Genomic DNA, 17,256 nt, shown 5'->3' with positions numbered 1-17,256 from the left:
AAAAGTCTATGGTGTATGGTGTACCAATATGCCTTAGACTTTCCCCACCATTCATCAGTGCAGGGCGCACTATGAACGGCACAGGCAGCGCACTGAATGTAGGCAGGCTATTATAGATAAGTGATAAAGTACATAGAAGATATACTATAGGGGACTGTAGTACTCAAGTAGGTTTTGGGAATCACTTTGGGGACTTGGTATCTAAAAGCTTCACCACCATGGTGCTGCCCTAGTCATCGGGTGTGGCACACCCTTATATATGTGTGTTGTAAAATGGTATTTTTATCAATTTTATGACAATGTTTAGGAACATGGCACACACTGGCCTACTGCACTGTTGGAATCACACTGAGGGCTCATGCACACGAACGTATGTATTTTGCGGTCTGCAGAAAACTGATCCACAAAAAATAAGGAACGGACACGGAAAGAAAATACATTCGTGTGCATGAACCCTGAACCTTTATTCCATTCACTATGTGAATTACACAGAATCCTTAGGGCTCATGCACACAACCATATGTATTTTGTGGTCCGCAAAAACGGATCCGCCAAAAATACGGATGATGTACTTGTGCATTCTGTGTTTTGCAGAAGGGAACAGCTGTCCCCTAATAGAACAGTCCTATCCTTGTCCATAATGCAGAACGGACATACGGAAATATGGAAACGGAATGCACACGGAGTGTTTTTTTTTTGGGCGGACCCATTGAAATGAATGGTTCCGCATACGGTCTGCAAATAAAACGGAACGGACACGGAAAGAAAATACGTTCGGGTGCATGAGCCCTTACTCAACTAGTTTGTAGGGATGTTAAAGGATGAAATATATGACAAAGTCCTGTCCTGCCGTTTACTTTTTGAACTATTTTTTAGCACTATTTATTGATTGCATTTGTATGTACTGAGTAGCAGCTGCAGTCCACAAGATTGCATACAACCTAATGCTTTGCTTTGGAATGCAGCTTGTTCAAGGAAATGAGTCACCAACATGTTTATCAGCCAGTTAAAGCTAGATAACAACACATCTTTTTTTTTTCTGATCTGTTTTTATTTTCTGATTCAGATTCTGATCCGATTTTTTCGTATTCTATTTTTATTCTATTTTATTCTATGCATACAAAAATAGGCATTTTCTATGGTAGCGACGGCCATGTGCTGTCCGCAAACTGCAGAACGCATACGGGCCAGTATTCATAAAACACTATGGTTGTGTTAATGTAATCTTAAAAGGGTTTTGCCAAATGTTTATACTGATGACCTATCCTCTGGAAAGGTCATCAGTATCTAAATCGGTAGGGGCTCAACACCCGGGATCCCCGCCGATTAGTGGTTTGAGAAGGCAGCTGCAGTTCTGTGAGCTCCTCTGTCTTCTTGCAGCTCACCAGGCACAGTGTGGATATTATGGTGGCCCTCTCAGCACCATTCACGTCAATGGGGCTGAGCTGCTCCTAGGCCATTTGACACATGAATGTCTCGTCACTCGGCCTAGGAAAAGCAGAGAGAAGGCCACAGCACTCTCAGGAGCGGACCTCCACCGATCAGATACCTTAACCTAGCCTAAGGAGGATTCATAGTACATCTTTTTTTATTTTAGCCAAAAATGTTGTGGCTAGATGTCACCAGAAAATGTGTCATCAGAAAAGTATCTATTGCTTAAATCAATTTTTTATGCTAAACATATTTTTGTGAGTTTTTTGTTACCCATGTCAATATCTATATTGAGTTTTATTTTTTTATATAGAATCCTGCAATTTTCACACTTGCCAATAGGCCAAAAATAGGCCTGTCTTTTGAAAGCAGCTACTTGGGCCATAGACACAGTGGACAGTGGAGGGACCCCATTGACTTCTCTGTGAGAAGCATGCTCTGTGACCTGTGCAGAGGTCGAAAGGAGTAGATAAGCTGTGATATCACCTATTGTGAATGGTGGATCCTTTCTTATCTATACAGGGGTGTTACTTGTCATTGTAATTCTGCCTGTCGTGATGATAATAATAATAGCTACTGAAAAGTTACCTGTACTGAACAGGAAATCATGATCTATTATTAGGTCTAGTGGCCAGTGTGAAAATTTCAGAATTATATAATTTTTTTTTAATACAAATAAGTCATGGAAAAATAAAATAAAAAACTTACCAAAATTGTAAATTAAATATGCTTAACATAAAAAATATGTGCAAAGTGAGTAATTAAAATAAAAGTAAAATAAAACATCACATCACCTTTAAGTCATTAGATTTAGTAGTTGTATAACCACTGTAGTACTATATTTACCTGTCTAGTATATGATGGCAATAACTGGTCTGGTTATGGAGATATTATACTGTATGTATTTTACGGTAAGCAGGGGCATAAGTATAGCACTTGCTATGGGGCCCAGTCAGGTGCAAGAACATTGTACTTTATTTTGTGGGAAATAACAATATAGTGGCTTTTTTCTCTAATGTGGCTTTCATGATATATTGTAGTATTTATACATACCTATCATTTTTGCTACTTATGCTGTTGTTGTAATTCTCTGACACTATGGAACCTATGAATCATAGTTACACCCCAGGGCAATGTGCATTCATGTAACAAAAAACTTTAGTATAGTACTTTATTATATTGCCTATTCACATTGGCAAACACTCTCCCAAGTCAATGTCCCGGTGTCTAGCAGAGCCCCTTGTTTTCTATGTTTAGATGATCAATTAATGTCCTAAAAATGGAGCCTTTTCAATAAGGAAAAACAAGCAAATCCAGGCCTCTAGGACGTAGATTAGTATTATTATCTGAGAACTGTAGCAATGCTATTATGGACTGTTATATGTTCATTGTATGACGTTATGTACCCAATATAGCAGTGTTTTATTGCCACTGTTGTATGGAACTGTATTGTGGTATAATTTTGCCTACTATTGAACCGTATGGCAACAGCACATAAGTTTTCCTCCCTTCAAAAACATACAGACATGAGGTCCTGCGCACGTTTACCCATCGTCTCCATAGATCTTGATCTGAAGTTCAGAAAAGTTCCCAAAACTTGGCCCCTTCAGATCTGTTCCAATGACCTCTGATCTGCTACTGCTGAGAGGCCAACCAGCTGCAGGGATGATGCTGGGTTGTTTCTATTTGCTTCATTGGTCAGTAGTAATAAAGACCTTAAAATGGAAGCACTGAAGCTGATTTTCATCCACTCAGAATCTGGATTTCAGAACACAGTTATGTTTATATAAGATTGTCAAGGTGTTTGGATTTTCACTGTAATAGAATTACTTTCTTGGTTGAGCATATGTTCATAAAGCTCAACCTTGTAGGTTTCTTCACTATCATCCTTGCTTGAGTAAAAGTTTTGAAGCATCCTTTCACCAATGTACGGTTCTTTCTGTAGAGAAACATAGACCATTAGGTAAGTGCATTCATTATCATCTACAATTATAAACTATTTACTTATGGTCCCCAGTGTGGATTACCTAATGTAAGATTTACTCTTGCTTGCTTCCTAGGCCCCATTTTGCCATCTTGCAGTCCCAGGCTCATTTACTTATAGCTGTGTATAGACATGGCCAACTAGGCCGCTGCAGCCGATGACTGGCTTCCACAGTGCTGTATCTCCAAATGGCATGTGAACCAGCAGTGATGCGCCACTTGGTGATATGCGGAAGTCATCAGCTCCAGCAGCACACCTTGTCCATACTTATCCATAGGGTATTGGAAGATAGAAGAAGGGGACCCAGGGTGTAGGACGAGAGAAGCAGGGAGAAGGGGTTCTCCAGGATTTTTTCACATTGATGGCTTAATCTGAGGATAGGTCATCAAGATGTGATCACCAGGAGTCTGACTCCAGACTCCCCACTGATCGCTGTTTGAGGAAGCAGTGGCGCTCACCAGAGCTCTTCACAGTTTACCAAGCACAGAATCGTCTTTTTAGCAGTGCTCTATGGTATGGAGACTTTTTGGCAATGCTCCATGGGAAAAAAGTCAGACTTTGACTCATTGGGAGCCAGTTCCAGAAGTTGGCACTAGCAAGATGGTTCTCTTTTCCAGGGAGATATCCCTTGTGCATATTTTTTTCCGTGGAGCATTGCCAATAAGTCTCCATACCAGGGAGCACAGCTAAAAACTGTCCCTACGCAGCTCGTCTCTTTAAAGGAGAGCCAGCCCCCTACCTAAGCTGTGTTCAATCTATTGCACTGAGCCAGACAGAACCCTACTCCATATGGATTAGGAGCAAGCCCCCCTAAAACAGCTCTCTGATGAATATTTGTGTTGGCTATTTTCTCTTGTCATGTTCCAAGGTTTGTTAAAAAGTCAGACTTTGACTCCTAGGGAGCCATTTCCAGTAGTTGGGGCCATCAAGATGGTTCTTTTGACCTGGGAATTACCTCTTTGAATGATGGGAAAAGTAAAAAAAAATCTATGGCTGTTGAAATGAACAAGAAAAAGACATCCAAACAAACAAAATTGGCTGTGGGAGAGGGTTAATAAATAATTCCAGCACCATGAATGCTAGTCAAATACTTGATAATTCTTGTTACATAAACAGGTAGGGTTACATCTATGAAATTTTCTTACCAACACATCGGGGACATCCTCAGCTGGACAACAGAAGTATCGTATCATATTGGCAGATTTCCAGATTGCTAAAACCATTGGTACAAATGCCAGAACCACCCCGAAGACACAAAGAAGTCCAATGAACAGACCAGACTTGTTTACTTCTACAGGAACAGAGAACAGGATCACAGTTATTTATGAGCTCCATCATTTTGTCATCTAATTATAGCATAAACCTGACAATTATCCCTCTACTTTTTTTGTCATTGAGACATTTGCCACTTAAAAAACTATAAGCATGACTGTAGTTAGAGGGGTGTTCTGGTAATTTGAAGTTATCCCCTACTTGCAAGATATAAGATTAGATCGGTCTATGCAGTGCTTCATTATTTCTGGCAGATCCCATAGAGATGAATGGAGCTGCAGTGCACAGTCTCAAGCTGCCGCTCTGTTCATTTAGGGAGGCCTTGTGGGGTAAGGAGCCCCCATTCTCATGATCTGTGGGGTTCCAGCAGTAGGACACCAATGATCTAATTGTTGTCCCCTATGCTGTGGATAGTGGATAACTTCAAAGTACCGGAATATCCGTTTAAATCCAATATCCCATATTCTCTGTCTCATTGTCAGGAGCCCAGGAAGCTGAGAGAGTTGAAACATTTCCTAACAGTGCCTGCTTCAGTAACTTTTTTAATGTCATCTAAAAGTCTTGATTGAGTTTAAGAAGAAGCTGAAATCCACTTTGATTAAAAAAAAAAAGAAAAATCAAATAAAAGCCATCAAAAACAGGCACAAGGAACTCGCTTATGTGTTTTTGGTGCACCATGAGCCCTTAATCATAGTATGGTAGGGCAGCATACTGCTTGTCTACCGCCCCCCTGGTGATGGCTCAGCCTTTCTTAAGGAATTAGCAGAACTTGTATCTTGCATAACACTGAAACACCTTAGGTGGATAATTCTAGGAGACTTTAATGCATGGGTGGATACACATTCCTCTCAGTTAGGAAGAGAGCTACTTCTTTCTATGAATGAACTGGGCTTCTCTTAAGCCATCAACCTCTCCACCCAATAAAAAGGCCACACTTTGGACCTCATATTCCATTCAGAACTTTTAATATCCAATGTGGAAATTGATCCAGTAGTTTGGTCATCCACCATACAATCCACTTCTCCCTTACAGCACCAGCCAAAAAACGCCAAGTAAAAGAACTAATAAAATACCATTCCTTGAAAGGTCTGTCACCTCAACAGCTTCAGAACACCCTCAATCTTGATGAACTGACAGATCACAACTTAGGCCTTGAATCCATGGTCCTCAAATATAACCATTATGTCTCGGCTGCTTTTGACCCCATAGCTTCCTTACGCATTAAACGCTCCGCACCATTACATCACGCTTGCTGGTTTGAGAACTCTGTAAAGGAACTGAAGAAAGCGGGGCGCAGACTGGAACGAAAATGGCACAAACGTCAAACTCCGATCAACAAGAAAAAGTCCTTATTCCTGTCTCAGGATATTGCAAATGCAGCCAACAGACCTACCCAGCTTTTCCGCACAGTCAACAACCTCTGCAACTCATAGTGCTGGAAATCCAGCATCAGACTTTCACAAGACCTGTGTGGGAAATTTGCCCACTTCTTCTCAGACAAAGTCTCCTCCATACGATCTGCTTTTCAATTCACAGAAACCAAAGCAGAGCCATATAATGGATGCAAAAATAGCCTACCACCATGGTCTGATTTCAAGCTAATTACTGAAGAAGATACCCTAGATATCCTTTTAAACCTTCGCCAAACTACCTGCGAACTAGACCCTGGCCCAACTAAGTTCATGTTAAAATGCCCGGAGCTATTTAGACCAGCATTCCACAAAATAATCAACTGTTCCTTACAAGAAGGCAGGTTTCCCACCTGTCTGAAAGAAGCAATCGTCAAGAAACCATCCTTAGACCCAGATGCTCTAAACAGCTACAGATCTGTCTCCAGCCTAGCCTTTTCTGGGGAAAGCTATTCAAAAGGCTGTCTATCTCCAACTTGAAGCCAGGCTCTCAAGGAACAGCATCCTTGACCCTCTTCAATCTGGCTTCAGAAAACACCACAGCTGTGAAACAGCCCTCACCCAGATCTGCAATGATCTGCTCTTGGCAAGAGACAGAGGTCAATGTTCCATCCCGATTTTGCTCGACCTCTCAGTGGCTTTTGACACAGTTGATCACAAAATCTTGCTTAACAGGCTACAAGAGTACTGTGGCATAGATGGCTTAGTTCTCCAGTGGTTCAACTCCTTCCTGGCTAACAGAACTCAAAGGGTATCCTTGGGGCCCTTCCTCTCAAACCCTATACCACTAAAATATGATGTCCCCCAGGGCGCGATACTATCCCCTTTACTGTTCACCATATACATGCTGCCACTTGGAAAAATCGTATAAAAACATGGCCTGACCTATCACTGCTATGCGGATGACACACAGCTATATTTATCTTTCAAACCTGGCGTCACAGACCCTACCCCACAAATAAATGCGTGCTTAGCTGAGCTTCAGGAGTGGATGAATGATAACTGGCTAAAACTAAATGCTGACAAAACTGTGGTTCTTGTTATCGGAGGTCAGCGCTCGACAGCAAAGCAGCTCCAGTCTCTGCCAGAACACACACATCTTATCTTGCTTTTGCATGGTGGAATGGGATATTGGTGTTAACTGAAGTCACAGCTGAATTTTCAGGTTTTGAGTGGAGTCAGATTTAAAGTTTTTTTTTATCATGATTAGGGATGAGCAAATTGACTTGCTTGATTTGCATAAAACTTCGTTCTAGAATGTATTGGCTCCGATGAGCCGAACCCGAGTTCGGGAAATGTTTTTTTACAGTACAAATTAATTTAAGAAGTTATTACTTCATCTCATCTGAGCCAATACATTCTAATACTGCACGGAGCTCCTGCTCCGTACAGTATTAGAACAAAGTTTTATGCAAATCAACTTCGGATGCTTCATCCGAAGTCAATTCGCTTATCCCTAATCATGATAGTATATATAAAGTATGATTTGAAACCTAACCTTTAACCTGGATACAGACTGCATCACTGCCGCTGCTGTTCTTATTGATCGGACTTGCAAATGCAATGACCTCTGCACAGTACTCTTTGCCTTCCTCGGCTTTTTCAAGAAAAGTCGATGTATTAGAACTGCTTATCTTTTTCCATTTTGTCTGCAAAAAAACAAAAGATATGACAATAGACTGCAATGCAAAGTCCTCGATAGCATGTTACAGTATTTGGTAAATTCAGCAAAGTAGCCTTATTAAACTGGGATGAATAACAGAGATGAGAAAGTTTATAAAAAGTTAGATTCGACTGCTTTGCCGGATTTTACCCCCAAAAAATCAGCTTTGTGAAGAATTACTGTACTTAGTCACAAAGCGCATTTCTTTGTAAATAGTGGTGCAATGACGGGGAGCAGCGATTGCGCCGCTCCCCATCATTGTAGCCCTCAGATGCCTTCGTTCATAGCTGATCGCAGCATCTGATATAAATAAGAGTGTACATTTTTTTAAAAATAAATAAAAATCATACATACGGCCGGTGTGGTGACATCATACGTCACAGCACACTGGACTTCATGTGAGATCTTCAAGCAAGATGGCGGCGGCCGGCCCGTCGCAAGCAAATTAAGTAGAAAAGTATATTTATTTTTTTACACTATTTCAGGTTAAATCGATTTGCTACCACGAAGCACAACCAAATTTAGCTTTGCAGCGAATTGAATTTATCATGAAATTCAGATCAAAGTTCACTTTGTGGACTGCAATTCGCCCAACACTAATGAATATATCTGGATGAAACTTTGGTTAAGGCCTCTTTCACGCTATCGTTTTTTTTTTTCGGTTTATGGGCCGTTTTTTGGGTTCCGTATACAGAACCATTCATTTCAATGGTTCCGCAAAAAAACTGAATGTACTTCATATGCATTCCATTTCCGTATTTCCGTTTTTCCATTCTGTTGAAAGATAGAACATGTTCTATTATTGCCCACAAATCACGTTCCGTGGCTCCATTCACGTCAACGGGTCTGAAAAAAGAACCCGAACACAAAAGGAAATGCATCCATATGTCTTCCGTATCCGTTCCGTTTTTGTGGAACCATCTATTGAACTTTTTTTGCCCAGCCCAATTTTTTTTCTTTGTAATTACTGCATACTGTATATGCCATATGGAAAAACTGAACAGAAATGGAAACACAACAGAAACAAAAAACTAAACAACGGATCCATGAAAAACGGACCACAAAACACTGAAAAAGCCATACGGTCGTGTGAAAGAGGCCTAAGTCTAAGTTTTGGTTACGTAAATTGAATAGCCACCCCCATAAAATTCTGAAATGAATAGGTTCTGTAAGATGACACGAGAGGACCATTGACACCCAGGAGTTTTTCTGGTGGGAACCCACCCAGCTTACCTGATGAAAGGAAGGCGCCTGGTCTCCACGTTTGATTCACGGTCATTGCAGGAGTAAAAAAATCAAAAACTGCATCAGGAAACCTGACCGTGTGGCTGCACCCTTATGCTAGGTTTGTCCCTGATGTAGGTTAAAGTTGCTATGACACAACTAATTAAAGCAAAATGCTATAAAAACCTGCTCATATGAATATAATAAAATTACTTTTTTGTTCTTATTTTATCTTTGCTTTTGGATTTATTATGTAGTATAACTTATTTCTACAACATATTTTTGCAGTCATGTACAGTAGTGTTCAAGTCAAGTATTGTTTTCTTTTTTTAGGAATGCAGCCTACAACTAGCCAGCAGAGGGTGCTATATACTGCACATTTTATTTATGAGCCATTCAAAAATGATTGTGTATTGGATTTTATAGCTTTATATATTGTTCTTATCTTACTTTGACACTATATTAAACTATTTAGCAACATTATAAAAAGCCGCCTATCCATTTTAAGAACTTTGTGATATGTTTTCCGAATATGCTTTTGTATAATAAAGTCAATGGGAACAAAACTTCTCTGAAACATCTAAAGCCGAGTTTACGCTTTGCACTTGTGTTGTGATACAAGGCAAATCCCTTGGACGTAGCAATGAAGTAGTCCATTAGACAAACATGTTTTTCATTAGAGCCATCAGAAGAATAATTTTTGCAATATCATAGCAAACATCAGAGTCTCAAATATAAAACTAAGCAAATAATTATAAGCATATTAAAAGTATATAGTCTAATAAAGAAGAAAGATGATAGTTATTTACCGGTAATTGGATTTTCGTCTAGCCTCCACAGAGGCACAGTACTAACAGAGAGTTACCCCGCTTCCCTAGGTACAGCAAACAACGTGGAGATCTATTAAAGCCCCCCCCCCCCCCCCCCCCCTTACCTGCTCCAGTTAATAAGGGAGGACTCTGCATTGGATGCAATACTTTGCTATTTTATATATTTAAAATAAAACAACAAAAATGTAGGCATATAGCGCAAATGAAACCAATAATGTTACAGCAAAAAAACATTTCAGGATGGGAACAAAAACCATGCTGCTGTGGAGGCTAGAGGAAAATCCAATTACCGGTAAGTATCATCTTTTACAAGTGCCTCCACAGCGGCACGGTACTAACAGGAGGATTATCGGAGAAAACATCCTATGGTGGGACTACAGCAGATAAAAGCAAAAGACAAGTCTTGATTGTTCATGATATCTAACTGATAATGCCTAAAAAAGGTAGATGGGGATGACAAGGTGGCCATCTGGCAGATCTATTCCAGAGAGACTGATGCAGATTCGGCCCAGGAGCGTGATACGGAGCATGTTGAGTGGGCCTTCAGACCTTCAGGAGGGTCGACATTTTTGGAGTTGTAACAGAAGACTATTGCTGACTAGATCCATCTTGCAATGGATGCTTTGCTCGTTGCATGTCCCTTATTGGCCCTAGCAAACTGGACAAAATGCTGAGTTGTCTTCCTGAATGTTTTGGTTGCTTCTAGGTAGGCTAGGTACACACCTATGCACATCCAGGTTATGGTACCGAACTTCTTTTTTAGAACCAGATGGAGAACAAAATAATGGTAAAGACACTTCCTGTAGGCAGTCAAATTTTGAGACTACCGTAGGTAAAAAAAAGAGGGAGAGTGTTTAGGAATTATTCTATCCTCTTTTATATTTACATAAGGGGCCTTACAGGAGAAAGTCTGGATTTCACCTATTCTGCTAGCAGTTGTTATCATAATTAGGAATACGATCTTGAAGGAGAGAATTTTTAATGCTATATTAGATAAAGGCTCAAAAGGGGGTCTGCTAAGGCTGAAAGAACTAACTTAGGCTGACTCCTCCTATAGACTGACTCCTCCTCGCCTCCTTAATGAATCTCTTAATAAGCTCTACATTTGCTAGCTCAGTTTCCAGAAAGGCACTCAAAGCCGCAATCTGGACTTTAATGGTACTGACTTTGTCTAGAGCTGATTGAAGGAAATCTACAATGACAGATACATTTAAGGCTACAGTATTGTCCATTCTATGTTTAGAAAATTTTAAAAAAGCTTCCAGGTCCTAAGGTATATTTTTGAGGTAATGGGTTTACGGCTACGTAAAATAGTCAAAATTACTGCATCTGATAGAACTTTAAACTTGAAAAATTTCCGTTCAAATTCCATGCCGCCAGATGTAGCTGTGCCATCATGGGGTGGAAGACAAGACCACGGTGAAGAAGATCTGGTAGGGATGGCAAGATCCAGTAGTCCCCTGGCAAAAAGTCCCTTTTATAAGACAGGGAGCAACATTTTTCTGTTTGCCTGTTCTGGCGAGTTGCAAAGAAGACTCAGCAGTTCAAGCACCATTCTTCTTCTCTTAAGATGTCTCTGCTTAAAAAGTCAGCCACTTGGCTGTTCTCTCCTTTTCTATGAATTGCCGATATAGAAGTGAGCTTTTTTTCTGCCCAAAAGGAGATCTTTGCTGATATATTTGCCAAAGATATGCTCCTTATACCTTCTCGTTTAAGTAGGTAACTGTAGTGATGTTGTCTGAGAGTATTTTTATGTCTCTGTACTTCTGGCAGAAGGGCATTTAGGGCTTTCCATACTGCAGATAGTTCCCTTACATTGGAGGGCACTTGGCTTAACTCTCGATTCCATTGACCTTGTACCACCGATAGAGTGGAATGTGCTCCCCAACCTGTTTTGCTGGCATCCGTTATTACAACTATAGGTTTGTTTTGACACCAACAAACTACTCAGGACAGGTTTTTCCTGTATAGCTACAACATTAAGGAAGTTTTCACCTGATGGGGAATTTGTACTTTTTTCTCTAATGAGAATAGGTGTCACGACCCGTGGTCATGGTCGTGACTCTTGTGGCCGCATGCAGTTGCCTGCGGTCTTGGTGTTGTTGTCAATCACAGGTGAGGGCTTTTGTATGTTGCCTCACCTGTGGTTGCCGCTGGCAACATTGGGTATGTGGCAGCAGAGCAGCCTGAGCGGTGCACCTGGCAACCTCTCCCATAGGTGTGCCTTTTATCGGTGTGCACGGGGTGTTATATGTGTTGTGTGCACGTCCCCTTTATGTTGCCGTTTTCCCTTCCCTGATGTTGGAAGGGTTAACTTCCTTCCTAGTGTGTGTGTGCACTGGGTGTGTCTGACTGTTGGGTGTGGCTTCTTGGCCCTATAAAGCCTCAGTGGAAGGCAGTAGTCAGAGTGGTCATAAAATGTTACATTGTCTGATGTGATGTGTATGTGGTTGCTTGGTTATTGCACCTTATGGTTTCCTGGTTTCCCGTGTGATGTATGGTGTGTGCTGTTGTCATTTCTGTTGCTGTGGACAACAGCACTTTTACATGGGTTCCAGGCTGTGTGTCTGTGGCAGGTAGGTGAGGTTGTAGTTTCCACATACCTGCCACTGCCATAAGTTGTATTGGTTTCCCCTTATTTACGGCTTGGCCATTCTAGGCTCCTGTTCCTCCATGTCCAGGAGGAACAGGTAGTCTACCCAGCTCCTAGCTTAGGGACCTGCGGAGGGTTAGTAGGGACCCAAGGTTCCAGAGCATGAGTCCTCCTACCTTTAAGGTCGGCTCATGCCGCTAGGAGTTAGGGTCAGATTAGGGAGGCTTTAGGAGGTGACCTGTTCCCTGATCCTGTGGTCCTGGCCAAGCAGCGACCAAACATTCGCGGGTACTGCACAGCTGAGGGTTTCCCCAATCCTCAGCCATGACAATAGGTTTTTGTCCCAGTTGTTTAACATAAAGTCCTGTAAGATTGGAGTGTGCTTGTGCCGGGAGTGCAGAAGACACGAGTCCCAGAATCATCATTAGGTGTTGGATAGATACTGGAGCAGGTAAAGGGGAGGGGGCTTTTTTAGACCACGTTATTTCCTGTCCCTAGGGAGGTGGGATCTAATGTTAGTACTGTGCCACTGTGGAGGCGCTTGGAAAAGCTGGAATCTTTGTTTGCAAAGCAAAAATATATTAGGCTACTTTCACACTAGCATTTTTGCTGGATCCGGCAGGGTCCAGCAAAAACGCTTCCGTTACTGATAATACAACCATCTGCATCCGTTATGAACGGATCCAGTTGTATTATCTTTAACATATCTTTAACATTGCCAATATGAATCCGGCATTAACTCCATTGAAAGTCAATGGGGGACGGATCCGTTTTCTATTGTAGCAGATTGTGGCAGAGAAAACTGATCCGTCCCCATTGACTTGCATTGGCGGTAATGCCGGATCTGTCTTGCTCTGCATCCCAGGACGGAAAGCAAAATACAACTTGTTGCTGGTAGGGTAATAATAAATAAAACCATACCTTTCACCCCACCATCTGTTGCTGTATTTAGGAGAAATAAGTGTGTCTACAAATATGCAAATACAGGCTTAGGTGAACTGAGGACTGGCTCTAGCCACTCAGTGCACCCTAGCCCCTCCCCTTTGCTTCCCTGGACACTCCTCCCTTCATTTGATTGACAGGGTCAGACAGCCAGGTGGGAAAAAGTGTCCAGGAAAGCAGAGCGGAAGAGCTAAGGTGCTAGGGCCCTGCCCTCTGTGCACTGAATCCCTCATTTGCATATTTTTTTTAAACCCTTATTTCTCATAAACATAGCAACACATCAGGCAAAGAGCAAAGAAAAGTATGACTTTCATCAGCAGAATCAGCCCTGCCAGGCATAATGGCTGGTTTGATAGGGTTGATTATGGTGATAGATGACCTTTACGGGGCAAACTCTAGTTCAGTGCAAGGCAAGTGAAGCAATGTATCTGCAAAGTGTCTTAACCTTTAGGTAGACTAACTGAATAAAACTTCTGCTCCGAGGTAAACATGGTGGTGTGCTGTTAATTGCAAAGGAAATATCGTATGGCTTTTTACAGTATATTTTGAAAAACATTCAGAAATTGTGAGGTGGTGTCTAAGGGTACGTTCACACATGAGTATACTTGGGTAATCTCCATGGATTTGCTGCAGCAGAATTATGTGTGGACAATCAGCAGCAAAGTAGATGCAATTTAAAAAAGTTTTATCCACAAAGAACTCTGCACATAAACTGAAATGCGGTGCAGATTGTATTGTCTGATGTGGATTTCACCCTTTGTAATGTATTTAGACACCAAAATCTGCTGCAAAATCCACATGATTTAGGGTCCATTCACACGTCCGCAAAATGGGTCTGCAACCGTTCCGCAATTTTGCGGAACTGGTGCAGACCCATTCATTTTCAATAGGGCCAGAATGTGCTGTCTGCATCCGCATTTGCGGATCCGCATTTCCGCATCTGTGCTTCTGTTTCCGCGAAAAAATAGAACATGTCCGCAATTGCAGACAAGATTAGGCATTTTCTATTATAGTGTCGGCGATGTGCGGTCCACAAATTGGGGAATGCACATTGCCCGTGTCTGTGTTTTGCGGATCCGCACACTTTCTCTGCTAGTGCGGATTTTGCAGCTGCTGGTTTCAGGTAGATACGCCGAGGAAAATCTGCAGCATAACTTTCCAGCCCTGTGTGCTTAAGCTTAGCCCATCTACCGTATACTCACATCATCCTTTTTCCCTTTTTGCCAATAAAAGATATAAAACTGGAAATACGGCCCATAGTCTTCAATGTTGGCTACCAGGTTAAGTCCACTGACTTGGAGGTCCACCCTTGGAGGAATCAGCAGGGCTGTAGATGGTAAAAGAACAGCTTATTTTCTAATGCCGGCAACAATGTAATTAACGTCGTTCAGTTGGACAGGTATTCATTGAATTTATACTGTATTGTCTTCAGCCACAAAGGGTGCAGATGAAGAAGTCCCAACTAGGCCAGGGTGCTGATGGAGGCCCAAAAGAACCCTCTGCCACATAACAAGTTACCAGTGGTATACATGACATTTTGAATGTGGGGCTTCTGGCAAAGATTTTTGGGGCCCAAAACCTTTTTTTTTTTTTTTTTTTAAGGAAATAAACCTTTAGTGCTCAATTCTCCAATTTAGCCTCATTCACACTGTACTTGTACTGGTCATCATACATAGCCTGATTAAAGTGGTTATTCACATGACTGGGCTGAGCACTGGACCTCATACAGTGGACAAGTATTTGTAAAGATCAGTGATTTTTCAACTTGGAAGAAAATCTTTGTGATTGCAATATTTCATTTAGTAAAGGGAAAGAAAGGAAAGAAACAGCACAGAAAGGAAAATTGGCAGATCATCTATCGTTATAACATATTGGGTGAGGAGCTCACCACAATGAACAGAGGCATGGCGACTCAATACCGGATAGATATCATCCTCATAGGCATCCTCCCTCCCTATTACTCATTAGTTATGTAATATGTATGGTAACCTTATGTGATTCTTACTCAAATAGGAAGACACTTACAACCGAGAGGAGTGAGAACATAATGCACCCATTTGATTACGGTAATTTGGGGGCAGTCCATCCAGTATTGCCATATATGCATACAGACAGTGCTCCTTTGTTATACATGGTAGAAAATTTTACGGTAATCTGTGTTGTAATTGCAGAAAAAGAACACTTTTGGCATTTGTCCATTTGTGGGCCTATGCTGAAAATGAGGGACAATTTACAGTATAATATGGTACACGTGAATGGAGTTTTTAAAACTCTATCCACATATAGCAGACAAAATAATTTGCTCACTGAGAATTTTGTAGATTCGATTGCAATGCAGAAGGTGAAATATGCTGCAAATATCTATTATATTGTTATTTAACCACTTGCCTACCGCCACATGACTTTATATGTCGCGGCTGTAGGCTCTTATCTGTAACCCGACGTATAAAAGCGAACTGCCGGCGGCCATTAGACGGCTGTGGTCACAGGGAGGTGTGCTGTGGCCAGTGGGAGCAGTCAGGCAGTAATAGACACTTGTAGCATCCACCATTACATTGTAAAATCGGCAGGGAGCTTTTTTTGTTAGGTAAGAGCGCCACCTGCTGGCTTTAACATGAAATGTCAGCTTCAGGCTGGGAATTAACCTCTTCCTGCCTTGACTGTGGCAGAAAGGGAAAAAAAAAAAAGTTAATAAAAATAAATAAATAATAAAATAAATAAATAATTTTAAAAAATAATAAAAAAAATTGTAAAAAAAAGCCCTTAAAATGTCCAAATTTCCTCAAGATGAATAACATTAAAAAAAAAGTCACTTTGAAGGGGCGTGTTGCGTTTTGGCGCTGTACAATACTTTTCTGGCAGTATAGAACCAGCAATAGAAAAATAGGCTGCCAAAATGCGCTCCAGTCTTATGAAGTCTTGCAGCGAGCCCAGCCAGTAGATAAATGAAATAAATAGCATCCATTTTCAGGGCACAACCGTACGGCAATGGTTTTAGAGATGTTTTTTTTTTGTAATAGTAAGGAAAAAAATTGATAAGTAAGGAAAAATATTTATTTTTCATAATTTTCACAGTTTTTCCCTAATTATTTTTTTTAAAATATTATATCCATCATCTAATGGCAAAAAAAGAAAGGTCTAAGTTGTACGTGAAAAATAATATGAAAAACATGTAGGCTGGCTCAGAAATTAATCAGTTATTTGCAGTTAGATAGGCCCATCGCTACAACCGAAAAACTGGCCTGGCAAGGAAGGGAGATAAACACTCTGGTAATGAAGTGGTTAACATATGTCAGAGGCCAATGTCACATGACCATTCAGAAACACCAGGGTATCCAGCCTTCTGAAATTCAATATCTCCAAAACTACAAGGGTACCTGCACACAGTGCAGATTATCAGCGGTTTTTCCGCGTGGATTTTTGCAGCGTAATACAGAACCAGCAAAGTGAATGTGAGGAGACATTGCTTCTTTTCTTTATTGAGATTGACCTGCCATGATGTGGGTTTAGAAATCCACAGCATGTCAACTGTTTGTGCGTTTTTTTCTTTTGGGGGGGGGGGAAGATTTCACCCTTTGCAATGCAAAAAGTAAGATCTGCTGCAAATGGGCATCATATCCACAACAGCAAAGCAGAGCAAATGCTTGTTCATGTAGCACCCCAAATGATTGTCTCTGGGCAGCAGATCGTCCTGTGCATTTAGGGCACTGCCAAATAATTAGAGGATTTTCTAATATGTGGTTGGGTATAAAACTGTTATAATACATGTTATGTAACATGTGGCTGAAACAGAAAGTCCACCTCAAGCCCTAGCTGCCATTCCACTTTGGATGCTTTGATTCGCTCAACACTAGTTCTTATGGTCAGAAAGACCAGATTTAACTCTGAACCTAAAAGTATCGCTTTCT

At 41.1% G+C, this 17,256-nt stretch overlaps 1 protein-coding gene across 1 annotated transcript in view; it reads right to left on the bottom strand.

The window, feature by feature from the left end:
* Window positions 1-2,097: 2,097 nt before the first annotated feature.
* Window positions 2,098-17,256, bottom strand: part of IL20RB (interleukin 20 receptor subunit beta) — a 35,817-nt gene continuing 20,658 nt past the window's right edge. The window contains exons 4-7 of the mRNA XM_044292508.1: window positions 14,551-14,675; window positions 7,595-7,745; window positions 4,561-4,706; window positions 2,098-3,370 (exon numbers count right to left, since the gene is read on the bottom strand). Coding sequence (XP_044148443.1) covers window positions 3,227-3,370; window positions 4,561-4,706; window positions 7,595-7,745; window positions 14,551-14,675 — 566 coding nt within the window. The 3' untranslated portion in view covers window positions 2,098-3,226. The remainder of the gene's footprint in view (window positions 3,371-4,560; window positions 4,707-7,594; window positions 7,746-14,550; window positions 14,676-17,256) is intronic.

The sequence above is a fragment of the Bufo gargarizans genome, chromosome 4 (assembly GCF_014858855.1).
Source record: "Bufo gargarizans isolate SCDJY-AF-19 chromosome 4, ASM1485885v1, whole genome shotgun sequence".
NCBI lineage: Eukaryota > Metazoa > Chordata > Amphibia > Anura > Bufonidae > Bufo > Bufo gargarizans.
Note: the sequence above shows the minus strand (reverse complement) of the source record. Positions and strands in the feature narration are given on the sequence as shown.